Raw genomic sequence first — 27819 nt, 5'->3', positions numbered from 1 at the left:
GAGAGGCAGAGCACCTGGGCCCAGCCTGCAGGCTCCTGTTCCTCACAGTTTCTGCTCAGGCCCCAGGTGGCCCTCCCGTCCTCTCTGCCAGTGCCACGGCTCTGCTCTCTCTTGGCGTGAGGAGGGCCAGGGGGAAGTTTGGCCTTGGCCTTCGGGGCACATGTGTCCATATGGAGTTTGGGGTCAGGCCCTGGGATCCAGACAGCAGGTATGGCGGGGCCCGTAACAGGGACCAGGGCTGTGGGGGTCTGCCTGGGCACTCCCCAACTCTGCGGGTCTGCCTGGGCCTTGGGCAGCCGGGACCTCACTCAGGACCCAGGGAAGAGTGGGCAGCTTCTGGATCCCAGTTCTGGGACGAAAGCCACTGCTTCCCCGAAGGATCCCCTCAGTGAAGGCTCTCCGCACCCTGGGGGAGGAGCAGGGAGTAAAGAGCATCTTTCTTCTTCGCTAAAAGGTGTGTGTGTGTAACTCACCAGTCCGGGTTAATTTTAACTCAGAGACCAGCCAAAAAATTGCCGCTGGAGCTGTTTCCCCCTGGCCGGCTCGGCGGGGAGCGCGGGCAGCGGAAGCCCCCGCCCGCCCAGGTGGGCCCCGCTGAATGGGGGGCTTGTGCGCAGCTGGAGGGGCGGGCGCTGGCGACCAGCCCACGGTCCGCCCCGCCCGCTGAGCCCCGAGCCCCAGCCCAGCGGCCGCTGCCTGCGCAGCTCAGACCCAGCGCAGCCATGGCCCGAGCCCCGGCACTGGTCCTGCTCCTGCTTGGGCAGTTACTGGCTGAGACACTGGTGACCGAGGCGCAGGTGAGCACAGGGCCGCGGGAGAGCCGGGCCCGTACTGGCGAACAGCAGGCTGGGGCGGGGGCCCAGGGCTCTGATGTCAGGCATGGAGCAGCGCAGCCCGGGAGACAACCCCCAGTCCCCGCTGCCCAGTCCCCGCTGCACTGAGCTGGCCAGCAGGCGAGCCTGGGATGCCGACTCTCAGTGCAGCGGCAGGCTGAGCCCCCACAGACCCCGGGGCCACTCAGGAGGAGCCCAGGTGGCTGCCTGCTCATCTCCAGGCTGGGGTCCAGCCACACCAGGGCTGCCACCACCAGAGACACAATGTCGCCTTTGTTCCCCGAGGCGCCCGCCCTGGCAGGGCCGCCACAGCCCCTCCTGGCTACCCAGACAGGGCAGCCCACACTTCCACGGGGTCTCTGAGGCCACCAGACCCATGGGCCCCAGTGTGGGGCAACCTGGGAAGAAGGTTGCCCTGGGGGTGACCCGACGGCCAGGAGACCCACCTGGAGGGGAGGGTGACCAGGCCCAGGTGCCTAACAGCATTTCTCCATTTCAGAAAACGGGCCCGCGAGGCCCCCCGGGCCCCCAAGGGCCACCTGGGAAGCCAGGCAAGGACGGCATCGATGTGAGTGTGGGGTGTGGGAAGGGCCCGGAAGGGGTCTGTGGGCTCTGGTTGCCCCAGACCTCCCCGAACCCCCAGGATTGATGGAGAGAAGACTAAGTCCCACCTCCCAGGGTTGGGCAATGCCAGGGCCAATGGCCAGCACCCTCGTGGGGTGTGAGATGAGACAAAGGTGGCCCTGTTCTCACCTGGGACACACCCCGTGGGATCGCATCCCCGGGCGGGGTGCGGAGATGACAACATGGTGGTCCCTGGACTGGAAGTGAGGTCCCTGAGGTGTGGGGCCCTGCGCCCCTGTGTTCTGGGGTTTGGGCATGGTTGTCTGGGGCCTGGCCGTCCGCCTGGGACACTGGGGGCTGGAGCCAGCCTTGGGGGGGCCTGTGCTGCGTGCAGCCCCCACAGGTGCCCAGGCAGCCCGTGGAGGGGCAGCAGAAGCCCTGCCGCCTGGCCACCCCCACCCAGCCACCTCCATGAAGGGCAGGGGCGCCTCCACGATGCCTCCCCCTCAACCTGGACCCCACACATCTCCCACCCGCCTGGGCCCCTGGCTCCCGGGGCTCCCAGGCCAAGCCAGTCAGGCATTCCGAGGAGGCTTGCACTTGAAGCCCTGCCCACTGGGTGTGGGGGAGAGGCCGGGGTGGCCTTCGTGGGCTGCGACAGGGCCAGGACCACCCCCTCTGACCACATGGAGGCAGGAGGCCGAGTTTCTGAAGCTTTCTGGCCAGTGGAGGCCCAGGGCCTCAGGATGTGCGCCCTCGTTTCTGGGGGTCACGTCCCTGAGCTCTCAGAGTGATGATCTCCCAGAGCGTGTGGGCCATGTGGGTGCCACACCCAGCCTGCCTGGCTCGCCCCTTCCCCGGGGCTCACCTGTGCCTGGTCCTGGAGAGGAAGCGCCCCTAGGTGTGGACGAGGGGGTGAGGGGCATCCATCAGGGGTGGGGTCTTCAGGGGACACTTGGTCACACAGGGTGTCTCCCCTTCTGCAGGGAGAAGCTGGCCCTCCTGGCCTGCCTGGGCCCCCGGTGAGTGCCCCTGCTGTGGTGGGGGAGGGAAGCGCGGGCCTGAAACAGAGGGGGCATTGATACCCCGCCCCCCACAGGGGGCCTGGGTAACCGGATGGAGGGCCCCGCAGGGGCTGAACCCGGGAGCGGGGGAGGCAGTGCACAGGGTTCTGTGTGACTGCAGACAGGTTCTGGCTTCGAAGCTTCCTTTGGGCCTGGAATGCAGCCCTGCTGGGGAGCAGGTCAGAGGTCCCGCTCGTGAGCCCTCACAGAGCTGTTCGGCCTGGAACTGGGGGTCCTGGGCTCACGGAGGGGGCCCACAGAGGGAGCCAGCCCCAAGCTGGGGAGGCTGAAGTGTCCAGGTGGACATCCTGTAGACGTGACTAAGGGCACAGGGGAGAGGGAGGCCCCCCTGGGGCCAGTGTGGGGTGGGCAGGGACCCCGGCTGGGCAGGGTCTTTGGGACACCGAGTTGCACCTTGGCGGAGAGGGCCCCTATTGGCGCCCAGGCTGGAAAATGCTTGATTGCTTCCTCACGCCTCTGCCCTCCCCACCCAGGGACCGAAAGGGGCTGCAGGGAAGCCAGGGAAACCAGGAGAGGCTGGGCTGCCAGGGCTCCCCGGCGTAGATGTGAGTGTTCCCGCTTCCCCAGGGCCCCTCCCCGCCCCCTGAGCCCCCTGAGCCCCCTCTCCCACCACCGCCCCCAGTCCTCACTCTGCGCCAGGGCCGGAAGGGTTCCTTCCCAGCCCCAGGAGTTTGGGTTAATTGCTCTCCTCCCGCCGGGCCTGCCCCAGCATCCAGATGCCCCAGCAGGGCTCCCCTGGCCTTTATCCCGGAGCCTAGTGTGGCTGGACCGGCAGGGGACAGAGCCTACCCACTGCAGAGGTGAAAGGCCCAGCACCTCTTGTTTATGAGGGGACAAGCACCCATTACCCAGGCCCCTCCCAGCCCCAGCTGTGCCTCGGTCACCAGGGGCTCCAGGCCTGGCCCCAGGACCACTGAGCTTCGTGAGGGTGGCAGGGCCCTGAGATGTGAGCTGTCCTGCCTGCTGGGCCTCCCGCTGGCTGCCCGGTGCCCCCCAGGGGCCCGACACACCCGGTGGATAGTAGGCGGCCAGGAGAGGAAGGTGCCCGGCCCACGGTCTCCTCAGCAGCTCTGGACTCAGTTTAGTTAGGGAAGGGCCCACGGCCTGTTCTTCCCCTGCACACGGGGCGGGGGGAGCCGGGGGCACGTCCTTTCCACATGACCCCTTGAGCCCTCCGCCCCCTCCCCAGGGCCTGACCGGGAGGGAAGGACCGCCGGGATCCAAGGGTGCCCCTGGAGAACGGGTGAGTGCCCGCGCTGTCTGAGGCAACTTCAGCTCCAGATGAGGCCGGCTCTGGGAAGGCCAGGCTGGCACCCCTCCGTCCACAGGCCATGGGGCCGGCAGCTCTGGGGGCAGTTGCCATGACAGGGACGGTGCCGCAGGTGGGGCAGGAGCGCAGGGGACACTGGGGGGGAGTGGACTGCCCCTGGCAGAGCCCTCCCTGTTCCACACCCGCCTGCGGGCACAGTGGTACTGGCGTTCGGACTGTGTTAGGGAGGCCAGGGTGGTTGGGGGACGACTGACCCCATGCGCCCCCCTCCCCGGGGGGACCTCTCCCATTCCGTCTCTGTGCCCACCCGAGAGGCCCACGGTCACCTAGACTGCGCCCTACATCTGACCACTATTTCCTGAAGCCCGCTTCCTGACCAACCAGTGCCTCTTGGGGAAGACTCTCCAAGCCCGCACGCTGTCCCCTTCCCCTTGAGAGCAGTGACCGTGCACCCCAGCCCTGGGACACAGGCACAGCCCCGCCTTCGGGAGCTCAGCTATGGGAGTGCGGGAGACAAGCGGCTGCTGGGGCCCGCGGGTCCTTTGGGGCCCAGTGGGTGGGGGGTGGGGAAGGGGGAGGGGGAGGGAGCCCCAGGCCTCCTGAAGGGAGTCTGAGCTGGGGGGACACAGGAGGAGAGTGGCCTTAGAACAAGGACAGTGTCCTCGGGATGCTAGGCTGCAAGAGGCCCAGGGCCATGTGGGCAGACTGGCCCGAGTTCTGGGCTCCCTCCCATGGGTCAAGGCCTCAGTGACCCCTGCGGCAGCTCACCTGGAAGACTTCCTGGCCGAGAGAACGCAAGCCACTGGGGGTCCAGAGGTCCCCCCATGCCCAGGGCCTCAGTCCTCTATACAATGGGGCCCCCTTCTCAAAGAAGGTGTGGGATGGATTGGGGGACGAACATGTTTGTGAACAGGATGGGCAACTGGGCCCAGCCCGCTCCTGACACCCAGTTTCCTTCCGCAGGGAAGTCTGGGGCCCCCGGGGCCACCTGGGCTTGGGGTGAGTCCTGTCTCTTCTCCGGGTGGGAGTTTGAGGGGCGGGAGGGTCTGCCGTCCTCCCGGGCCGGTCCTGGGTGCTCTCTGGGCAGGTCCTCTCCTCTGGGGGTGGGGAGGCTCTCCCGCACCCAGACCCCTGAGCGCTCTTCCCTGCACCTGCCTGGTCGTCAGGGGAGGGGGGATCACCGTCCTGTCCCCAGCCACTCTGACCCTGTTGTTGGCTTTGCAGGGCAAAGGCCTCCCTGGACCCCCTGTGAGTACCCTTGGGACCCCCACCTGAGCGTGCCCACTACACCCACCCAGGGCCAGCCTGGCTGCCAGATCCCAAACCAGGGCAGGGGTGAAGCGGGGCTTCTGGAGGCGACAGAGACCTGGCCGGCCCCCCAGAGTCTCTGTGTCTTCAGAGAGGGCAGATGGGCCCTGTGTGGAGGTCCGGGAGCCCTTGGGCATGACTCCCACCCTTGCCTCTTTACCCCCCCAGGGAGAGGCAGGAGTCAGCGGGCTCCCAGGTGGACTTGGCCTCCGGGGCCCCCCGGTGAGCGGCTTCCCCAGACCCTCCCCACCGCTGGGACCCCCTACTTCCACCACCAGGGCTTCCCTAGTCTCTCCCCTTCCCTTTTCTCTCCCCTCCCCTGCCTCCCCTCCTCCCTTTCCTTTCTTGAGGGAAGCCCGGGTGGCATCAGGGGACAGGGACAACCCAGACCTCAGGAGCACAGACACTAGAAGCAGGTCTGGCCGGGGAGGTGGGCAGAGCTGGAGACGGCCCCCAAGGACACAGTCCAGTCCTGCTCCATCTAAGTCATAACCCACCCCCAGGGACCATCTGGACTCCCAGGCCTGCCCGGCCCTCCCGGCCCTCCGGGACCCCCTGTAAGTACTGAGCAGGGGGCTGCAGGCACGGATGACTCCCCTCCCCCATCCTCGGCCCCCAGGACACCCCAGGATCCACACCTGCACCCTCTGTCCAGACCCAGCTGAGCCCAGGGCTGAACCAGAGACTTGGGGAGGGTGGCCCCCCCACCCCCAGGGCAGATGTTTCTGTCACTGTCCCCTGCCCCCAGATGTGTCAGCAGCACGAAGCACTGGCCGTGTCGGGGCCGAGGGGCCCAAGTCTCCAGTGGCGGCGGGTGCGAGGAGGGACGGGGAGGGTGGTGGGCCGGGTTGCAGTCGGCCATCTCTGTTGCAGGGCCACCCAGGGGTCTTCCCCGAAGGCGCGACGGACCTTCAGGTGGGCGCTGTTTGTGGAGGGGGCCTGTCTTGGTGGGAGGGGGCTCTGCCCAATCCCTGACCTTGTGCCCATCTGGAGGCCCGCCTGTTCCGCCCCCAAAGGGGAGGCAGGGGCAGGTCTGGGCTCAGCTGCCCTCCCAGGGCCCCGGGCTGCCCACGGCCCTCAGCGGCGGCCCTGGGCACCACAGACAGATTGCACCCCTCGCAGAAGGGTCCAGACTAGAGTCTGGGACTCGCTGCTGTCTTGGCCTTTGAGCTTCCTCGCTGGTGTGAAAGGGAAATGCCCCCACCTGTGTCCCCTCCCCACCTGTGTCCCAGAGGGGGGGGCTGAGCCCCCGAGGGGTCTGCCAAGGTTGAGGGCCTGGCTGTGCCAGATCAGCTGCGGAATGGTCTGGAATCCTCAGCCCCCACCCCACACCCTCCCCCATGTGGAGCATCCAGTCTGTGCCCGAGGGACAGGCCTCCCCTCCTAAAGCACATCTGTGTGTGGAGGAGCCGCCGCCGCTCACGGCAGGGAGCTGGGGCTCATATGAAGGCCCCTTTTGTGTTGCCGCAGATACCCACTGACCCCCACGGCAGCAGGCCGAGCCTGCGCTGAGGCTGAGAAATCAGAGCTGGGCTGTGAGGAGGCGGCCCTGGGGCCTGACAGCTGAGGTCTGGCTCCACAGAGCCCGCGGCCCGCCCTGAATGAGGCCCTGTGTCTGGGAGGGGGCTGACCACTCTGTTTTCCAACAGTGCCCGGCCATCTGTCCACCAGGGCCCCCTGGCCCCCCAGGGATGCCAGGGTTCAAGGTCAGTGGTGGCCACGATGTGACTCAGACCCCAACCCACCTCCACGCCCCCAGGGGGCAGCATGGCCCTCCATGGGCTGAGATGGGGGCACGTGGGGGCTCAGAAAGGGGAGCTGGCCTCCCACCCTGCCTGGGCGCCTTGCTCTGTTCCCCCTCCCCATCACCCCTCCTGCAGCTGAGAGAGCTGGCGTGGTCAGGCCCCAACCCCTTCCAGGCCCGGCTATGCCCCTGGGGCCTGGCCTGCTTCCCCCAGGGGTTTGGGATCCAGGGCCACTGGGAGGATCAGGCTGTGACTTATCACCCCCCACTTCCAGGGACCCACTGGCTACAAAGGGGAGCAAGGAGAAGTCGGCAAGGACGGCGAGAAGGTGCGTGGATGGTGCCTGCTAGGGTGGTGTCTGCTCGGGTCGTGGCAGCCGGAGGGGCACTTGGTGGTGGTGACTAGGGCTGCAGCCGGGTGGAGGTGGGAGCAAGTGGGCTCTGGCAGCACTGCGGGCGAACCCCAATGGCATGCCTCCCCAGCAGGCCTGGCTGCCCAGGGCCAGGGTCTCTGGAGAGGCCCCCACCACAGCCAGCTGGGGTTACCCTCACCGGTGGCCAGAGAAGGGTGGCTTCCACTGGTAGTGTCCCCAGCGGTCCCTACTTCCCTGCAATAGCCACTGCCCACAGATCTGCCCTTCCTCTCCCACAGGCTGGGGTGAGGCTACCTGCCCTCCAGCGTGGTGGGTATGGCCAGGCCCCCACGTGGGCAGCAGGGGCCACCCCAGCCAGGAGTGGTGGCGGGGCACTGGCTGAAACAGAGGCTGGGGACATGGGGGCAGGGCCAGCGGGAGTGGGAAGGGGCTGGGAGAGCTGGGAACTGACCCCCTAACTATTGCTTTGTCCACTTCCCCTGCAGGGTGACCCTGGCCCCCCCGGGCCCCCTGGCCTCCCCGGCACAGTGGGGCTGCAGGTGAGTGGGGCACAGGCTGGATGGGGTGAGGGTGCAGGATGGGAGCCCCATGGACAGCCCGGGGATGAGAGACAGTTACCAACACCCATGACAGGGATGTGGCCAGGGCCCTGCCTCTCAAGCTGCGGATCCCAGGGGTCCATGGCCCGTCCTGCCAGGGCCTGAGCTGAGGGCGTGGGTTTCCGGGGAAGCCGCTGGGGGGCCCTCAGGGGATTGTGGCCCCGGGGCTGCATCTCCACTCTCGTCCCACAGGGCCCTCGGGGTCTCCGAGGACTTCCAGGGCCTCTCGGGCCTCCCGGGGACCGGGTGAGTCTGCCAGCTCCCACGTGCTGCACCGTGGGGCCCCGTGGCCCAACCCAACATCAGCCAGGTGGTGGGGGCCCTCCCCGCCCAACCTTTCCAGTGGCCACAGCTGGGCCACGGGAGGCTATCTCTGGGCCTCCCTTCCCTCTCCTTCCCAAAGCCAGGGCTATGAAGGCTTCTCAGGCCTGGGGGTTGGGGCAGGAGGGGACCTCGGCAAATGCAGATGGGGGGTTAGGGGACCACTGGGTGGCCGACTCAGGAGGGTCCTGCTGGGGGGCTTGGGTGGAGTGTCCAAGGCAGGGCCCCTCCAGATGGAACGAAGTGCTCTGTGGGCTGCTGGTGGGCTTCAGAAGTGAGGCTCAGGTGCTCCCTCTTCTCTACAGGGTCCCATCGGGTTCCGAGGACCCCCCGGGATCCCAGGAGGCCCCGGGAAAGCGGTATGTGGGACCCTGGGGGTGGAGGCTCTTTGTCCCCTCCCCTCCTCCTCCCTCAGACGCCTCCCCAGCCCCACTGGGCTGCACTGGCCCCTCTTGGGCTGGAGCCGATCCATGGGCACCCCAGGGCAGGTGCCCATGGGTACACCTGAGCAGGAGCCAGTGGGCCCCCCAGGGGGCAAGTCCCCCAAAGGCTCTCTGTGCTTCGTGGAAGACTTACTTGCATTCCTTCTTCTGGGCATGAAGTGGACTGGGGCAGCATCCCCTGGGGCTCAAGACCCTCAGCAGCATGGGCCACCTGCACCTCTGCCCACCTCTGGGCTGTCACCCCAGCCAGTCACACTTCAGTACAGCTCCCCACCTGCTTGAGTTGTGAGCTCTGTCCCTGTCCCCCCTTGTCATTTCAGGGTGACAGAGGCGAGAGGGGCCCCGATGGGTTCCGCGGCCCCAAGGGCGACCTCGTGAGTAAGAGACCCGTGCATCTCTGGGTCTGGGAGGACACACAGATGGCCCAAGCTGGGGACATGGGGTGGCTGCCCCTTCCCGGGGATGGCAGGGGTGAGCCACTGGGGCCCTCAGCGCCCATTTCCAAGTGGCTCCTTGAAGCGGCCGTCATCCGACCAGCCTCCCCTGAGCAGCGGCTGCTGCTGGCCCTGATGCACGCCCATTGAGGGGCCCCGGGCACTGTGGCCTGACCCGAGCCCAGGCTGCCCTGTGAGGGGAACCAACACAGAGCAGGTGACTCAGGTTAAGAAAATGCAGTAAGGCCAGAGGTGATTAAGCACCAGAGTGACTGTCCCCGGACCGGCATTTGCCTGTGGACCCCCCAATACACTGGTTCTTTCCCTGGGCTGAGCCTAGCGGCTGCCCAGAGATACAGAGGTGGCCGCCCAGTGCTGGAGGCGCTGCAGGGCCCTAGGATAGGCCCCTGGCCCTGGGGATTGGCCAGCACAGCCATCCTCTGGCCCCAGCACAACAAGCTGGCCAGGAATGAGAGCCCACTGGGAGGGATGGTCCTCGTGGGTCCCGGCTGCAGCAACTTTCATGTCTTCTAGGGCCGACCGGGCCCCAAAGGAGCCCCCGGAGTGACCGGGCTGGCTGGAGAGCCGGTGAGTCCCTGCAGCCGCTGCGGCGAGGGGTTGGCACGGGTGTCGCTGCGTTGCTGTTGCGCCTGGCTACCCCACAGCTTCCTGTCGTCTGCGCCCATGTCCTCGGGCTTCACACCATGCGGTCGTCCCCTGGAAATATGTCACGGTGGTCGAACAGGCCCCAGGTCTTCGTTTCGCTGGCTGCCGTCCTGGCTGCGTGGAGGCCAGGGCTGTTTGCTTGAACTTGCCTGCATCTGGGGCCCGCAAGACGCAGGGGGCTGAGCAGGGCCAGCAAACACAGTGCTGGGCACCCACCCTCTGTGCCCACACTCAGCCCAGACCCCCTGGTGACCTCCCGCTCTGGGCAGGACGCCTGGGAGTGGGGACCCAGGGCCAAGGGCAGCAATGAGGGAAGCGCTGTTGGGCAGCCCCCTCCCCGGGATCAGCTGGGTCCTCAGCTCCAAACAGTCAAGAGTGTGGGGTCAGACAGGCTGGGCCGAAGCCCGGCTCCCAAGCCTCAGTTTCCCCACCTGTAAAACGGGACTCCCTAGGGGCCGTGAGGGGTCGGGTAGAGGTGGAGGGTCACGCAGGTTCCCACAGGGCGCCCCCTCACCTGGAGGGTCTGAGCGGGGGCACACGGTAACCTGCGGCCACGGAGCCTCGAGGCCAGTTCAGGGTCTGCTAGCTCAGAAGGCTGAGTCAGTGCGGGGGGGGGGGGGGGGGGGGGCGGCAGGAGGCGTCCACCCGAGGGCAACGGGGCTGGGGAGGATGGGGTATGGGGAGCACACTGCCCATCAGGCCTCATACCCTCGCCTGTCCCCAGGGCATGCCAGGCAAGGACGGCAGAAACGGCATGCTGGGACTGGATGGCGAGAAGGTTAGTATTCAGCCAGTGGCCTGCAGGGGAGGGGTCTGCGGGGAGTCCTGCCCCCCCCCCCCGCCGCATCAGCACCCCCTCACTCCCCGCCCCCCCAAATCTCCTGCAGGGAGAGGCCGGTCACCATGGCGCCCCAGGAGAGAAGGGTCCCAATGGACTGCCGGTGAGTGTGGGGCTCCAGGGGGCCCCAGGACTGTGCCGGGTGGGAGGGGCCAGGCTCCCAGGACAGGCCGTCTGCTGTGGGTGCCTGACGGGGGCTCCACAGAAAGGAAGCTCACATCCATTGGGGCCGCTCTGCCTCTGGCCCGAGTGTTCTCCCCTGGACTCAGCAGCTCTGACCCCTGACCTCTGTCCTGCAGGGCCTCCCGGGTCGAGCAGGGTCCAAGGGTGAGAAAGGAGAACTGGTAGGTGGTTTCTTTCTCAGGGGGAGGGGAGGCCAGCCTAGGGCCCTGCACAGAGGGCGGCAGGCGCTCAGGGCTCCTGTCCCCCACAGGGCAGAGCTGGAGAGCTGGGCGAGGCTGGCCCCTTGGGAGAGCCCGGCATCCCGGTGAGTGTCCCCGGACCCCTCCCCACCCCTCCCTTACCCTCCCCTCCACACCCCCTGGGCACCGGCCCTGCTGACACCCTCCCTCCCTGCGTAGGGAGACATGGGCATGCCTGGGGAGCGCGGTGAGGCTGGCCACAGGGGCTCGGCGGTGAGTGGGGAGCAAGCAAGGGCAGGGGGTGGGTGTGGACCCAGGGCCGAGCGCGTGAAACCCAGGGGTGGTGAAGGCCAGGCTTGAGCCCTCCTTGTGTGCAGAGGAGACAGAGCCAAGACCCAGCCAGGGGCCAGCAGGTGCGCTGGGCGCTCCCCAAACCGCATGTCCTCACCTCAGAAGGGGACGATGATGGCCAGAGCCAGGGGCCCTGGGCTTCGGTTCCAGGCACCAAGTCTGGCTGATGCATGAGAGCCCAGTGTGTGCCTGACCTGGCCACCCGCACCCCCAGCTACCCCACAGGACACCCCCCACCTCAGGCCCTTACAACGGGGCCAGATGGCTCTGGACAGGCTCCTGGGTCTGCCTAGCCCCTGGGGAGGCAGAGCTGAACTCACACTGCCCTTCTGATTCTCAGGGGGCTCTCGGCCCACAAGGCCCTCCCGGGAACCCTGGCACCCAAGGCTTCCAGGTGGGTCCGGTTCAGTTTGGGGCCCTGGTGTGGGCTGAGCCCAGGTGGGCCAGCTCGGCAGGGAGGGGTCCCTGTGTGGCTCCCTCGTGGGTGCTGACCAGTGGGCCTTTGTTTGCAGGGCTCAAAGGGCAGCATCGGGGACCCTGGCCTGCCAGGCGCCCAGGGCCTCCGTGGCGGTGTGGGCGACCGGGTGAGTGGCTGCACCAGCACGGCTCTCCCGAGGGTCCCTGGGGTGCAGGGTCACATGGCTTTGAAATGAGCCTGAAAACCGTCACTCCAAACCCGTGACCGTCACCGCACCTAACTTCTCTAGCCTTTCCCAGTCGTCTCGTGACAGACAGTAGGCTCCCACTAGGGCTGTAGAGGGCCCCTGGGCATCGTCTTCCTTGGCTGCCTGCCCTGCTGCGCCGCGGGGGCCCCTCCACCGGCTGTGTCCTCAAGGCCACATCTGCCCCAGACACTGGAGATGCTCCCTCTTCCGGCAGCACTGGGGGGACAGCAGGTGCTCTCTCAGCCTCCGGGGGGATGTTCCAGGGTTAGGAGGTCCAACCACGGCAGGGCCTCCAAGGGGCAAGGCAGGGGCCAGCCACCGATGCCCCGCCGTGCCCTCGCCTGCATCTGGGCCCCGCTGGCCACACCACTGGGCCCTTCTCACACCGCCATCTCAGCAGAGGCACCACTGTGTGTCACGCCTCAGTGTCCAGCCCGTGATTCCCAGCCATGTCCCTCAGCTCCCGGGCCGCTGGGAGATGACCACCTGGTGCTCTGGACCCTCTGACTCAGCAGCTCCGACGCTGCGGCAGCAAGGGGCCCCACGCCGCTCCCGGTGATGGAGACGAGACCAAATGAAAGACGCTGCGGAGCCCCTGGGAGACAGGCGGTTCCACAGAAGATCCTGAGACACCGAGGGGACAGGCACAGAGAGGGGTTGCACACATGGACCTGGCCTTGGGGCCGAGCGTCCAGGGAGGGTGCGCATGCCTTCAATTCCGAGTCCTCTAACACTGAGCCTTCCCTCTGTGCAGGGCCCAGAAGGAGCCACAGGCCCTAAGGGCGACCAGGTGAGCTGCAAGGCAGGTGTGGGGAGGCCTGGCTCTGACCTCCGGGTGTGGTGACTCGCTTCTCACTTCCCTCCTCCACCTTTGTCCTCTGGCTCTCACCGGTTTCTCCCAGAGGAGGGTGGCGAAGAGAACACTGGGCCAATCTCCAGGAGAGTGGGCCCCCTGCTGGCTTAGGCCAGCAACAGGGGCAGGTCTGGAATCCGCCTGCTTCTCCAGGCTGCCAAGGCCCTTTTTATACCGTCCGGAGACCTGGGACAATCTGAACCTGGCTGAGGTTCTCCTGGGAAGAAAGCCCATTCGGGTCAACAGCCGATGCCAGCTGGGGTCTCGTGCCCCGGGCTGCACTGAGGTCTGGGAACAGTGTGGACAGTCCCTTTAACTTCGGGTTGTCGTTTCAGGGCATTGCCGGTTCCGACGGTCTTCCCGGGGACAAAGGCGAGCCGGTGAGTGTGATGGCACCGCTGACCTCACTGTTGTAACAGCTGGGCACGGCGGCCAGGTTCGGGGACCGCCCACATGGAGAAGGGCCGCCTGCAGGCCCCGGGCAGGAGGAGACAGCCACGCCAGGAGTCACATGTAGTCAAGAGTCGTGTGGCAGTTTCATGGACGATCTGACTTTAACCAGTTCCTTGGCAACTGCTTCCCACCAAGTAACAACGCGAGTCACCGCAATGCTCCACTTCTCTCTGCAGGGACCCAGGGGCCCCGTCGGATCCAAAGGAGAGGTGAGTGGCTGCACAACGGTCAGAGGACAAACTGTGAAGGAGCCCACTGGCCCCCTGGGCCACCCGGCCACCTGGTCCTGCTGTTCCCCCCACAGCCTGGCAATCGAGGGGAGCTGGGCCCAAAAGGCATCCAGGGTCCCAACGGCACCAGCGGCGTAGATGGTGTCCCGGGCCCCCCTGGGCCCGTGGGCATCCAGGGCGTCCAAGGCATGCCTGGCATCACTGGGAAGCCCGGAGTCCCGGTACGTTTCCTTCAGAGCGTGAGTCGGGGGGCCTCGGTGGGGGACCAGCATGCCATCGTGTGCTGACTGACTTTGGGTGAATTTCAGGGGAAAGAAGCCAGTGAGCAGCGCATCAGGGAGCTGTGTGGGGGCATGATCAGCGGTAAGTGCTCCCTCCCCAGCCCCCACCTGTGCCCCACGATCATCGGGGCACAGCTGCGCCGCCGGAGGGCCCACACACCAGGCCACGTCATGCCCGGCACGTGGGGCAGTCCTAAGTGTCCGCTGAACAGAATACAAGGACACAGAATTGTGCCCCTTCGGCTTTGGCGGGCCAAGTGGACATTTCTGGCCAGTATGAGGACACTTTTCAGGAGCTCAGACAAGCCGAGTCTCTGGCCCAGGCTGTGACTCACTCCTGGGCGCACGCAGAATGGACGGCATTTGTCCTGAGTCCCTGAGCCGCTAAAGCCGTTTTCAGTCAGCAAACCCCCTTCTGAAAGGCGGCACCGAGTCCCCATGCTTCGCACAGTGTGCTCTGGGTGACCCTCCTCAGGTAACTGCGCACCTTTGTTTCCAAAGAACAAATTGCACAGCTGGCCGCTCACCTGAGGAAGCCACTGGAGCCAGGAGCCATTGGTCGGCCCGGACCTGCGGGCCCCCCAGGCCCCCCAGGCCCCCCAGGTTCCATCGGTCACCCTGGCGCTCGGGGGCCCCCTGGATATCGTGGTCCTACCGGAGAGCTGGGAGACCCCGGACCCAGAGGTGAGTCCAGGCGGCCCCACCACAGCCCCCTGAGGAACCCCACACATTCTGCATCCCCTGAAGGAGATGTCCCCTCCATGGGGACGAGAGAGGGACAGGAACCCGAGGGAACTCTGTGCCTGTGTCCCACACACAGCCGCCCGAAGCTGTGGCAGGCGGCGCCTTCGCCAGGAGCTGCCTGGGGCCCAGCACAGCCACATACATTCCCACCCTGCAGGCCGGCCCCACGCTGTTTAAAAGGCGCTATTTTCCCCCAAAACCACCAGAACCGCACTTGGCGGACAGTACGCAGGGCCCCTCTCCAGAAATGCAAATGCTCAAAATCTCACAGTCCACGTACAAAGAACTAGGGCACGCAACTCAGAGAGGGGATGGAATCCCAGGTGTGTGCCTCGGGGCAGCAGCACAGACCGTGCCGGACACGAGCCTTTCCCCGAATGGCCTTTAGCACTTAGTTTACCGTAAGATGCACGGTGGCCGGCAGCTCGTCGTGGAAACTTGTGGCCCAAATGAAGAATTTAAAGCTCACGGTTCCAACTTGCTCTGACCTACTGGCCACACAACTTTGTTCTAAGAGAGCTCAGGCACTGGACAATTCGGCACTAGAGGGCAGACGGACCAGTCTCCTCGGGTCACAGTGCTCTACAGCGGGGTCCCAGGTGCCGGGAGGCTCATGTCGCGGCCCCAAAGCTCTAAACCCGTGTGTCTGCCAAACCCCTCCAACAGGAAACCCGGGGGACAGAGGAGACAAGGGCGCAACCGGAGCGGGTCTGGACGGGCCTGACGGAGACCAGGGGCTGCCAGGTATGAGGCCACGGGTCACCCGCGTTTGTCTCTTGGCACCTTTTCTGAGCGCCCGAGCTTTCCCAGGCGCGGCCCCCTCAGCAGTGGGGCCGGTGGGCCTTTGACCCGTAAGCAGGCCTGGCTAATCCCACTGCGGTTCCAAACAGGTCCCTTCCGTGCACTCTCACTACCGCCATCTAGTGTCCATGTCAGTTAAGTTCTAACAGAACCTTCTAACTGACCCTGAATGTTTACATTTCACTGTCACCTGAGCACTGTCCCCAGCGAAGGCCAGCCCTGCCGCTTCTGGGGCACAGGACTCCCCCCCACCAACACCCCCAATCTCCTCCCTGGGCCCTTGAGGCCGCACCCCAGGCTCCTGGCTTCTCCCCTGCTGACACACCTCCACCTGCACCCCGCCCAGGTGGGGGTGTCCTCACCGGTCCCCACCAGGCTCCCCTCGCTCACCCTGTCTGCCCTGCGCTTCCCCCGCCCGGGCCCCCTCCCTGGCCCCTCCGGGTAAGACCCAGGCCAGCACACAGCAGGGCAGGGCGGCGGCGGGCCCACTGCCAGCAGGTCTCCTGCATCCACACTCACCTTGCTCATCTGTCTCAAGGACCGCAAGGCGTGCCTGGCGTAGGCAAAGACGGCCAAGACGGGGCCCACGGCGAGCCTGGGCCGCCCGGAGACCCCGGCCTTCCCGGCGCCGTTGGTGCTCAGGGGACCCCCGGCATCTGCGACACCTCGGCCTGCCAAGGAGCCGTGATGGGCGGGGGCGGGGAGAAGTCGGGTCCCAGAAGCTCCTAAAGCACAACCCAGGCAGTGAGGGTGATGCCCACCAAAGCAGCGGGCTCCGGGGGGACAGCGGGGCTCAGCAGCGCCCCGCAAGGACACCATGCTGCGCTGACATCCCGCTCAGCCTCGCCGGCCTGCCCCCGCCCCCCCCCCCCCACCTGCATCCTCAGTGGCAGCACCTGGACACCTGTGCCCGAGCTTCCTTCCCCAGCCGCTGGGAAGGTGGTCTCCTCCTGTGTTCACAGCAGCCTGGCCGGCGGGGAGCTCGCACCTCGGACAGGGGCGGTGCATGGCACCGCAGGGAGGGCCTGGGCGCACACAAGTCCTGAAAGAAGGCTCGGCGGCATGCTCACCAGCACTGGTGTAACGCCAGGTGCGGCCCCAGTGAAATGATAAAGTGGACCCGCGTCACAGCCGCCCGCAGGGCTACAACAGAGGTAAAGGGCTCCTACTAGGCAGCGCCCTCCATGCCCCGGCCCGGCCCAGTCCAGCCGCCTGCTCCTTCATGTGTGGGCCTCACACCGTCTCCGACCAGCAGTATTCGTGGGAGGTGACTCTGTATTGCACTAACCCTGTCGGTGTCACCTGTTGTCCTGAATAAAGCCACTCGTTTGAAAACTCGGTTCTGAACACTATAGTTTATTACACGGAAAATAATGTCTCTCAGCGTGGAGGCGAGGTCGGCGAAGCGGCCCCTGCCCCGGAAAGCATCTCTTCTACGGACGAAAGGGGCTTGAGGGGCGTGCTGGGCACCTCCGGCCGAGAGGTGGAACTCAGCCGCACTCTGTAGAACAGCCGTGAGGCCGGAGGTTGTTACAAGGGGAGGCGATAAACAAATGAAATAAATTTCCAACTACTTCTAGTGAAGAACATTTTGACTTGTTCCAATTGCTAAGGGGGCATATTTAAATGTCAATAAAATAATTAAAAAGCGGTGTGCCTGGTAAGACTAAAGAAATTACAAAGGATGTTAATTTTTTAAGTTATCATGTTAAGAAAACATGATGGAATCAGACAGATAATTGAAACAGTACTTACTAATTGTCAAGGTGTGTTCAGCCCGAATGGTCTAAGAGGACATTGGTGGACAGATATTCTGTTTTAGATAAATATTTTTATGGAATGTGCTTTCGGAGTCCCCCCTGGAGTCTCACTGGAGTTGCGTCCCTCCGAGTTGGCGGTCGGCGTGAGCCCCAGGGCTGCGGACGTGTGGGGCCGGGAGGGCCGCGTGCTTCCCAGGAACCAGCGTCCCCGCAGGTCACTTGATCTCCGTGGCGGGGCTGCTCTGTAGACTCTCCTGCACGGGACACGCCACCAGGGAGTCCGGTCTGGTCAGCTTTAGCCTCCTGCCGGTTTTACCGCAGAACACACTCTCGAATTCCTACGGACGATAAAGGGCACCACCTGAGACGTGAGCACTGCCGCCTTCACACCCAGAAGGCTGGACTCAGCGCTGAGCCGCTTGCTTCCAAGCACACGGGGACGTCAGGGCGCCACCTGCACACTCGCGGCGCATCCGTGGCGCATCTCACTGGGGCCTACCTGATAAAAACGGGCATTCAAACACTTCTGTCACACAGTCAGTGATGCATATTTTCACTTAGTTTTCCAACTGCTTCCCGAATGCCTGGCCAGACGGCAAGGCCGTCTTCTATTTCACTGACTTTGTTTTTTAGAGAACCACTGATTGGTTGCCCGCTTATTGATGCATTTCATTCACTGGTTGATTCTTCTATGTGCCTTAACTGGGGATCGAACCCACAACCTTGGCCTATTGGGATGACGCTCTCCCCACCTGACCTACCCGACCAGGGCAGAATTTGCCTTTTAAAATAACTAAACAGGCGTCAGAAGCAAAACGGCCATTTCTCAGACAAGAAAGTCCGAGCAGAGATTTCGAAGCCATCTTCACATGTGAGGCTAGCCCCAGGGGCCCCTGTACTTCTAATACTTTCCAGAAGGGTTAAGCTGTAGCCCCGCCTGCACTCTCTCGGTCCTGGGGGACCAAATTATGGGGAGCTGGGGGTGACTGTGACACAGGCGGGGGCCTGCCCAACCCTCCTCAGCTGAGCTGATGGTCAGCTGGTCGTTCTCATTCACTTCTGTCAATTAGCATCTGTTTTCAACAAGACATCAGAGAAAAAGCTGAGTTTTAAGGGGTTTTCACGATTTATCAAAACACCTCAAACCCTGGCTAGTGTGGCTCAGTGGATTGAGGGCTGGCCTGCAAACCAAAGGGTCGTTGGTCTGATTCCCAGTCAGGGCACACGCCTGGGTTGTGGGCCAGGTCCCTAGTAGGGGTCATGGGAGAGACAACCACACATTGATGTTTCTCTCCCTCTCTCCCTCCCTTCCCCTCTGTCTAAAAGCACTGAAAAATATGTCCTCAGGTAAGAATAAACATAAAATAAAATAAAGTCATCTTGGGGATGGGGATATCAGACAGCATCAGAGAAGTACAGCCCGCCTGGGGAGGCATGGCCACGGCCGTAACGATGGGTGACTTCAGGGCGCACAGGCAGCTGCGTGAGGTCGGCGACACACGCGGGCATTGCTGTGCGGTGGGCTTCACTGAGCACGACACAAAGCCAAGCACCTGCTTGCCCACAAGGACCCGCCAGTCCGCCGACAGCCACACCCAGTGCCACAGCACCTGAAATAGCATGGGCTCCGCCCACCACAGTTTCTCCCTGCCTGCAGGGCGGGGCGGGGGGGTGAGAGGGGGGCGCTGCAGCCAGAAGCCCCAGCGCCCCCCCCATCCCCACCTAGCACCCCACATCCCTGCAAGTACGGCCCACGGCTCCCCTGCCGCGCCCCACAGTCTAGGCAGTCAGCTCTGCGGCCCCTGCCAGAGGCTTCACTCCCGCCCCAACCTCTCCTTCCCAGAGCCCCGGCTCCCCACACAGCAAGTGTCCACCAGACCGACCAGACTGGGACGCTCGGGCCTGACCCTGTGGGCCCCTGGACGCCCGGCCGCAGCCGCCCACTGCCGCAGGTCTGCACAGCCATGTCGCCTGCTTGAGACACTGGGGACAGCTGCCCACAGGCCAGGGGAGTCTCTGCTGCGTTCCAAGTACTGGGTCGGCCAGGAAGTCTGTTTAGTTTTGTCAGCAAAAAGAAAGACACTTTCCATTTTCACCAGGAACACTTGATTTGCATATTTTGAGTATGTTGGCTCTCTCCCACGTGGTGTAACGTTGACTGTTCTCAATTAATGTCTCGATTGGATCTGTCAACTGCACCTGGTCTACGCAACCGCACAGCACCACCCAGCGAGAAAGCTGCATCCTGCACGGACCTCCACACACACTCCGACCCCGTCAATCGGTCACAGCGCCTTCTCCCCGCACGGCCCAAACCTGTTTGTGCGCTTCAGTTGCGTTTTTACCTTTCTTGAAATAATAAAGTATAACACGCTGAAAATGTCGCTTATTTTTTTCCAACTTCAATATTAAATGGCTATAGCCCTGGCTGGTGTGGGTCAGTGGATTGAGCGCGGGACTGTGAACCAAGAGGTCGCTGGTTCGATTCCCAGTCAGGGCACATGCCTGGGTTGCGGGCCAGGCCCCCAGTAGGGGGTGTGTGAGAGGCAACCAGTGGATGTAACTCTCACCCATATCTTTCTCCTCTTTTGCTCTCCCTCCCCCCACCAAAAAGAAATAAATAGGAGCTTTTAAAAAATGAAAGTAAAAGAATGGTTACCCAAGAGTTCACTAATTTTGATAAGTTTTTTTTAAATGCACACTGATTGGACAGCTGTCACAACACAACCTAACAAAACTGTTTCAAATGAAGTTAAAGACGACTAAGCGCAGAAGCCTGGCTGGCGCAGGAAAGGTCTGCGGAATGAAACATGGACTAGAGTAACTCAGGAAAATCACTTCGGTCTCACACGCCGTATCTGGAGAACAAGAATATTCGGCAAGTGAGAGGGGGGTCACTGGGAGAGCATGAAGCCCCTGTGCGTGTGGGCTGATCACTTCCTGACCCCCAACGCTAGCTGACCTCGCGGCAGCCCACTTCTGGATGGGTCCGAGGGCGCAGCACAGAAGGAAGGAGCACGTTCAGTGGAACTGAACTTCAGAAATATTCAGGAAGGATAACGTCCGCAAAATAGAACATCCATAAGCTATTAATCTACTTAATCTTAGTGTGTGGGGGCGCATTATACACACACACACACACAGAGATGAGGCTTTTGTTGTTGTGATGCCTTCCTTGTACTGGAATGAATTCTATCAGTAATTTTCTAGCAGGTACACAGAGGCAACACTAAATCATTTAAGAAATGTAACGGCTTTGTTTCACAGAAGTAACCAGTCTACCTGCAACAAATGGCGGTGGAGTAACTAACCGCAGACACACAGTGGTCCTTTGGAGGAAACCCGACCTACTAACATGCTGCCTGGAGATGCAAGGACATGAGACAGACAGGCGCACAGCCGCTCCCCGCACAGCCGGTACTTGCACAGCCGGCACTCGGGCGTGGAAGGCGCAGCTCTCCGACCGCGCCACGGCTCGGACAGGGAGCGCAGGCTGCCGTCCCCAAGGCCGCATCACCCGCCACCCAGGCTGCCCGCTCTGTGGCCAGTACCCGAGCCAAGGCCCCCACACCACCTCCACTCTCTCCTCTGAACCAGGGACGGGGCAGACAGGCCCCCGCACTTGCACACTCGGTCCAACGGGAGCCCCGCTACGCGCTCACTGGCCGCACGAAGGAACCACGGTGCTCGGGCCCCAGGCCCAAGTCGTCCACAGGCACCCAGCCCGTGCAGGTGTCTCTCTCTCTCCTGCCTTCTGAACTCCAGACCATTTGACATTTCTCTGCTTTTGGGTTTTTTTTTGGGGGGACGTCTATTCTTGCTTCATCCCTTTGGGTTTTCTGAGGGCAAAACAAAAGATCTCCCCCTGCAGGTCTCTAAGCCCCTTCGTGCCCAGCACCACCCACTGCACACAGCAGGCGCTCAACCTGTCAGGACCCTTCCCCTGACTCTGGCCACTCTGACGTCCAGTGAACAGTCCAGGCTGTAGCCACCGTGCTCACCAATGATAAGTCCTGTTGTGAGTGCACAGAGCCCTACTCACACCGCACTCTGCGTGACATCAGGTTCCAGGACTCACACGACGGTTTGGGATCTTCAGGGGAAAGGCCACAGCGCCCCGATAGCGGCCCGGATGGGAGCCTCAGCCCGCAGACTCACCTTCTTCAGAGAATCGCCGTGCCGCTCCTGGATGTACTTCAGGAAAGCGGTGGTCCACTGCAGGGTCGTGGCCTTGTCCGTCTCGGCGTTGCAGAACGGGACCAAGAGGTTCAGCTCGTCACAGCAAATGCGGATCCTGCGCCTGTGCGGCAAAACCCGGCGTGACCACACAGAGGACCGTCCGCCCTCAAAGGGCTGGCGCTTAGGGACCTGGCACCGAGGGCTCGGGCAGGGCCTGCCGTCCTCTCAGGACCCAGAGCACACCACTGTCCTCGGCCGGGCGCCTTCCCTAGAGGCCCCTGCTGCCTCAGGCGCCCTCCCCAGGAGCTTCCCTATTTGCTTCTCAGAGGCCGAGTACAAGTGTCCAGACCAAGGATGGAGCCAAACCCCTGAAGTCGGACGAAAGTGTTGTGTGTGGTTTTTCTGGGCAGCCTGCCCGTACGTGCCCAGGACTCGGATCCCTAGCCTTGCTTCTCCAGGGGCCTGGCTCAAAGAGGAAACCCAGGCAATTTCAGAGACAACGCGAATCATGGCCAGAGCAACCACTGGGCCATCTGTAGCTCTCACACGCGTATGCAGTGACGGGCAGAGCCCAACCGAAGCCGATGCTTGGACGACTTAGACGGCATGGCCCTGGTGTCTCGCCCCCCACAGGACACGTGGGGCTTTCTGCAGACACAGCCGGCATTTCCTGGTGCCCGCCATAGCGGCTCGCCTCCTTGCTGCGACCTGCGCAGCAGACGGCATCTCTGTCTGGCAGACAGAAGCTCAAGACGAGGTGGAAAGAATGGGCAAGCCGAGCCCAGGACAGGAATGGGCACGTGCTCAGTGTGTGACGAGGCTGGTGAGTTCTGTGTAAGAACCCCGTGGTGAGAGAGAGCTTCACTACCCTTTGGTTCTACGCAGAACAGCACAAATAAAATCTACAGACAGAGCGGCTTAAATGTAACAGTTTTAACCTCCTCTGTCCCCAACATTCTCAAAAGAACCAGGACGCACTGGTGACAAAGGTGCAGGGAGTTGGCCGGTGGGACGACCTGTCAGGAAGTGCTGCCCACGAGGCTGGCCTGGCTGGCCTCTGGGAACCTGGGTTGTGGGGAGGTGGGCCCCCCCTCCACCATTGGTTAAGTGGGGCTCCCTGTGCCTAAGTGGTTTGTACAAGCATTGCAGTGTGTGTGAAACACGGGCTTTCCTTCTGGGTCAGCCACCTGGCCGTGTACCAGGCAGGGGACGCCCACAGGACTGACCCCGACAAAGTCCCAGGCACCGAGCCTGCTGGCAGAGGTCCCCGTGTCCCAGACCTCGGGGCTGGGGGTGAAGTGCCCCTGAGGGACTCCCCCAGGTGGAGTCCCTGGTCCCCCCTCCTCCCCTGGAGCCTTTGCCAATTTTGTCACGTCTTTTCTCTATAATGAATCAAAGCCGCGAGCCCTCCTCACCCACCAGGAGGGCCTGGGGTGTTGAGGACCTCAACCCACCCAGCAAAGCCCAGCCCGTGTCTCCTCATGCCGATGCTTCCTCCCTCTGAACTCGGTCACAGCCGCTCTTGTGTATACGATAGGGCACCCACCGCTTCTAACGTGAGTCTAAGGTACGCGTCCACCAACGAGCTGACGCGGGGAAGGCGCGCGCACCTCACCTTCGGTCCCTCTCCATGCGGTTGTGCCTCTCCCTGCGCTGTGACCTCCCACCTGGGGCGCTCTGGGCCTGCTCCCCGGGATGGGGCTGCGACGGCTCGGTGGACGTGGACTGCCAGGGGCCCGGGGCCGCGGGTGCACCTTCCCCCACGTTCTGAATCTCTCCCAGGGCTCTTCGCTCCACGCTGGTGTCCAGCTGCCGTATCCTACTCCGATTCCTCTTATTTATTGCTTGTTTGCACAGCGCTTCTTCTTTGCAAAAGGAAAAAAAACAGGTATTTTAACTTTTTATTTTCCTTAACTGATCTACCTTAATGCTGACTACATTTTTGGCATCTTCAATCCAAGACATAAACATTAGTAAGGAGCAGAGACCCGCAAAATACAAGCTAGCCCCGGTGGCTGGTCCACGTGTCCAAAAGCCCAGCGGGCCTAAACCCAGAACTACACTACAACACGCCGAGTGTTACCAACAAAATCTCGTCAAAGCCTCGTCGCTAATCAACAGGCGTTAACTGTCATCTATGAACTGAAAAAGCAAGAAGTTGCTTGATTTTTCTGATCTGCAGAGTGGAGGGAAAACTGGAATTCTGATGTGACAACTGACATTCTACCTGCAGTTCTCAGGAGCGGACAACAGCTAAGTGGCTCAGGTTTCAATACACCTCCCCTGACGAGTGCGTTTCCCCACGAGAGGGGGGTGGTCACTCCATCGCCCTGGCCCGGGCTGAAGAAATTCATCAACTCCCCACCAAACACGGAGCAGCAGACGTCTAACTGCTGTGCATGGGCCCACATCCCCAGACGCCACGCCAGGCCACGTTTGAAAGAGTCCCTCAGCACAGTCCCGCTGGTGGACACCTTTTCACGGGAGACAGATGGGTCCACAGGCATGGGTCACATTTTACTCCGTCTGCTGCGCAGTCAGTACAGGATAGTTTAATGTCGCCCTCACACCCCACAGGGTCAGCATATGCTTCTGCAGAAAGTGTCACAAAAACGAGGGAGACTAAGTATTGCCACAGGAGAAAGCAGCAGCCCTGCACCCCACGCTGTGTTCACCGGCTCCCAGAGAAGCTCGGCGTAAGCCGTGCTGTTGTGGTGGGCAACGTGAAAGATGGTCGGTCTTCAGGGAAAAAGGGACTGGGAGTGGCCGGCCAGGGGGCCGGGTGTGCCTTCAGCAGGGTCTGTTTGCAAAACGTCTGAATCACGCTACATCGCTCGCTGCCAACCCCAGCCTGGGCTGGCTCCAACCTGGGCCCCGCTTCACTGATGAGGAACAAAATAGGAGGGAAAAAACCAATGTGCTCTGATGGTATGACGGTAACTGGAAATTTATGTAAATCTCTTAACATAGAGATTTTGTGTTCACATGTTTACTATTAAGAAAAGGCAGCCCTGAACTCTTTCCACAGACTGTAACTGATGTTTGTAACTCAGGAGAGTGCTCGAAGTGAGGTGACTGGGAGTGGGCAGGAATGGAAGGAGCCCCAAGATGAGAGACACGTCCAAGACCATTCATGTTCATAAATTACCTGCCCCTTCCCCCCCCACCCAGGCCACAAGGACAAGAGGGCAAAGGTCAGGCAGCAGCAGAAGGACCTGCTGCCTTCCACTAGGTGGCTTACCTCCCACTTTAATCCAAACCTGCTCAGGCAAAGCTTTGTTTCTACTACCTAAAGTCTGCTTAGTGGACTCAATTTCTTGTTGATAACAGAAAGAAAACGCTCTGGGCAACCCAATATCCTGATGCTTGGCAGCCTCAAGTATAGAACAGGAGTTACTAGAACTCTGGAAAAGACAAAGCAAGGGAACTTTATCAGTGTGTGACTTCTTTCTTGCACAAATAAAATGCACTGCAGCAAAAGTGACTTCAAAGCTATTCATAGGCAAGAGGAAGAGCTTTGGTGCACTGATGACTTCTAAAAATCCCCAAACCTGTAAGTGGTCTCGATTTTAAAATAAACTCAACCTGGCTGATGTGGCTCAGTGGACTGAGCGCTGGCCTACGAACCAAAGCGACGCTGGTTCGACTCCCAGTCAGAGCACATGCCTGGGCTGCAGGGCAGGTCCCCAGTAGGGGGCACATGACAGACAACCACACAGTGATGTTTTGCTCCTCCTCTTTCTCCCTCCCTTCCCCTCTCTAAAAGTAAATACGTCAAATCTTAAAATAAAATAAGCTCCATGAAAGGGAAAGGCCCCTGGGCCACAGGTAACAGAGACCGTGCTTTCCGAACCTGTGTCTGCGAGAGGCCGGTGCCTGCCCCAGAGGAACAGGCGTTGGCCGTGAACAGGGGGTAGGTGAGTTGCAGCGTGGTGGCCGCACCCGCCGTCTTATTTTTCACTAACGTTGTGCATTTGTTTTGCTGTTGATGAAGAGGAACGTTCACTAACTCCGACGGGTGTCGAATAAGAGTCACCAAACTGCCAAGACAAAAGAAAACCCAGAAACTCATGACGATATGGTGGCAAAAAGGCTTCCTGACACGGGGCCCCATCTGCCATCCATTCCTCGCTGGGGATAACACGGCTTGTTCTGGAGAGCAACGCCCCCATCAGGAAAACCTCCACAAGGCAACTGCCAGCAGGTGTGGGGCCAGTTCCAACCTTCTCCCGCCAGAGGGAGGAGCTGTGTATCCTCTCTCCTTGTCCCGCCCTTGACCCCAATCTCCTTTGAGAGCCATCCTCCAAAGGTCATGACAGTGCATAGCATGGGGGGGGACTTCAGCGTGGGGGTGGGTAGAAGGCTGAGGGGTCACTGCGCTGCCCCATCGCTGCAGGGGAAGCTGCGAGTTCCACTCAGAGCCTCGCTGTGCACCTCCTGCTCCCAGACCGGCAGGCCTGCTCCCTAGGGGATAGCAGTCAGAGGGGAGCCGGCGTCCCTGCACAGGACCCCTTCCTCCCTCCACACCCAGACCCCGCGGGGCCAGCCCTCCGCTCCCGGGCACCCACTTGTTGAGCGCCACGCCAGGCTCCGGAGGCTCTGTGCCGCGCGGGGCGGGCGGGGGCTCGGCGGGGATGCTGTTGAAGCGGTCCTCCAGGCGGACGCGCACCGCCGATTTGGCCCGCGCCTCGGGGGCGCCCTCCGCGGCCGACGCGTTCTCCTTGCCGGTGGCGTCGGGCGCCTTGGGCCGCGCTGCGCCCGGGCCATCGGCGCCCGGCGTCTTCTCGGCGGCGGCGGGGGCAGGGGGAGCGCCCGCCTCGCTCAGCAGCATCATGCGCAGCTCCTGGAAGTCGATGTGGCCCAGGCACGGATTGGCGCCCGCGAAGCCGCCGTCGGCCAGCGCGGGCGGACACAGCAGTGGGTACACGGGCGCCGCGCCCCCCGTCGCCGTCGCCGCCGCGCCCCCCGTCGCTGCCGCGCCTCCCGCCGCCGCGCCGCCCGCCGCCAGGAAGGCCGAGTTGAGGCGCGTCTCGAGCTCGCCCTCGGCCGCCGCCTCCATGTGCGAATAGAGGATGTGCTGCAGCTGCGTGTACTCGACCTCCGTCATCTCCACCAGGCTCAGGTCGGTGGTCGTGAAGCTCAGCCCCGCCTCGCCCAGCGCCGCGTCCGCGCCCTCGGGGCCCGCCGGCCCGCCCGCCTGCGCCTGCGGCGGCTCCCGCGGCCCGGGGCCCGACATGCCGGCGCCAACGGCGGGGGGCGCGCGGCGGGCAGGCCGGCGACAGACGGGATCCCGCAGACGGCGCGCCGGAAACCGCCGGGCCAGCGCGCCTGCGCGGCCCCGCCCCCAACGGCAGCCCCTCCCCCTGCGCACCCCTGGCCCGCTGGCCCAGCCCTCCAACCGCCCGCCGCCCCGCCCCTCGCCCGCGGCAGCCGGACCCGGGCTGCGCGCGCACGCGGGGGTGAGGGGCGGGGCCAGGCTGCCCTGTGCCCGCCTCCGCGGGCCGGAACGCCTCCACCGCGGGTTCCAGGGGTTGCGTGTGGGCGCACGCAGTCTACGTGCGCCCCAACAGTAGACAAGGGAAACGGGGCCCCGAATCCAGGTGTGCCGGCTGGGAAGTCCGGTCAATGCACACAGCCAGCAGGTCCCAGTTCCTCCCCGGGCTGCGCCGGGCGTGCAGCAATGCCCTCCACGAATGCTGGCCAAGGAGCTCAATTCGAGCAGCTTGGCTGAGACTACGCCCCGTCCACACCGCTCGTCCACGTGAGCGTGCGGTTCAGGGGCCGGTAGTGCTCACTGCGCCGAACTGTCGCTCCGGGAGAGAGAAGCCGGTGCCTGTGAGCTGCGTCTCGCCTTCCCCACACCCTACCCCCGACGGGCGCTCCTCTCCTTTCTGTCCCTAAAGGTTTGTCTATTCCTACATCTCGCATCCTGTGTAAGTAACATCATAGAACAGGTGCCCTTTACTTTTGCAGCCTCAAAATAATGACTGTACCCTCGCACCTGCACCCGGCTCGCCACATGGTTGGTTTTGTGTACGGGAACCGGTGCTGAAAGGCTCCTGATGGAGGTTTTCTCCCAAGCAGGTTCTGCACTGTCCCTGCTTAGACACCAAAGTCTTTGGATGCCACCTGTGTCCCTTCCAGTATCTTTTCTTTGAATAAACACAAGCTCATTCTATGTAGTATGTGACTTTGTAACTTGCTTTTCTTCATTCCCACTCAATACGTCCCCAGTAGAGAAATGACGGACTGAATGGTCGGTGAAAGAGACCAGGGCAGCGGATTAATCGTTGAGAAAAAGATGAACTTAGAGCACTATTCCACACCTAACATAAAAATTAGTTTCTGTTGACTGAAATACCAAATTTCAAGAGCAAAATCATAAAACTGTCGCAGGTGGGCACAGGTGACCAGGGTCTTGGTGATCACAGACATGGAATTGAACCGAACACACAGAGTTTGTAGCAGAGAGAGCGAGCAGATTGATTCAGCAACAATGCACTCCGCAGAACATGGGAGCTGGTCACCTCTTTGCCCTCAGGGGCTGGAGAGATTCTGTTCTTAAAGGGCGCATATTTCCTGGCTGGTTTTGGCCGGGATTTATTGTGCATGTGTGAGTAGTTATATTACTTTAAAGCTACCATGCATGTGGTCTCCCATG

The 27819-nt window shown here is 62.7% G+C and overlaps 2 protein-coding genes across 3 annotated transcripts; one reads left to right on the top strand and one right to left on the bottom strand.

Annotated features, from left to right (window-relative positions):
- The first annotated feature begins 675 nt into the window (after positions 1–675).
- Positions 676–16557, top strand: COL9A3 (collagen type IX alpha 3 chain). Its single transcript, XM_053926179.2, has 32 exons — positions 676–797; positions 1333–1401; positions 2384–2419; positions 2956–3027; positions 3672–3725; positions 4716–4751; positions 4977–5000; positions 5229–5282; positions 5564–5617; positions 5934–5975; positions 6710–6766; positions 7080–7133; positions 7664–7717; positions 7970–8023; positions 8404–8457; positions 8862–8915; positions 9510–9563; positions 10366–10419; positions 10529–10582; positions 10779–10823; positions 10913–10966; positions 11061–11114; positions 11533–11586; positions 11705–11776; positions 12612–12647; positions 13046–13090; positions 13340–13372; positions 13468–13614; positions 13702–13756; positions 14176–14358; positions 15085–15162; positions 15758–16557. Exons 1-32 carry the CDS (start codon positions 723–725, stop codon positions 15946–15948), a joined length of 2052 nt encoding a protein of 683 aa, XP_053782154.1. The 5' UTR covers positions 676–722; the 3' UTR covers positions 15949–16557.
- Positions 16556–26469, bottom strand: TCFL5 (transcription factor like 5). 2 transcript variants are annotated; one of them, XM_053926181.1, is made up of 6 exons: positions 25727–26469; positions 25012–25198; positions 24400–24562; positions 22774–23023; positions 21138–21279; positions 16556–17317 (listed from the first exon to the last, which is right to left on the bottom strand). In XM_053926181.1, the coding sequence occupies exons 1-6, from the start codon at positions 26392–26394 to the stop codon at positions 17195–17197; spliced, it is 1533 nt and encodes a 510-aa protein (XP_053782156.1). In that variant the 5' UTR covers positions 26395–26469; the 3' UTR covers positions 16556–17194. The 2 variants fall into 2 exon arrangements, with proteins under 2 accessions (XP_053782156.1, XP_053782157.1); XM_053926182.1 differs by having other exon boundaries at positions 22774–23020.
- Between the last annotated feature and the right edge of the window lie 1350 nt (positions 26470–27819).

The sequence above is a fragment of the Desmodus rotundus genome, chromosome 6 (genome assembly GCF_022682495.2).
Source record: "Desmodus rotundus isolate HL8 chromosome 6, HLdesRot8A.1, whole genome shotgun sequence".
Taxonomy (NCBI): Eukaryota; Metazoa; Chordata; class Mammalia; order Chiroptera; family Phyllostomidae; genus Desmodus; species Desmodus rotundus.
Note: the sequence above shows the minus strand (reverse complement) of the source record. Positions and strands in the feature narration are given on the sequence as shown.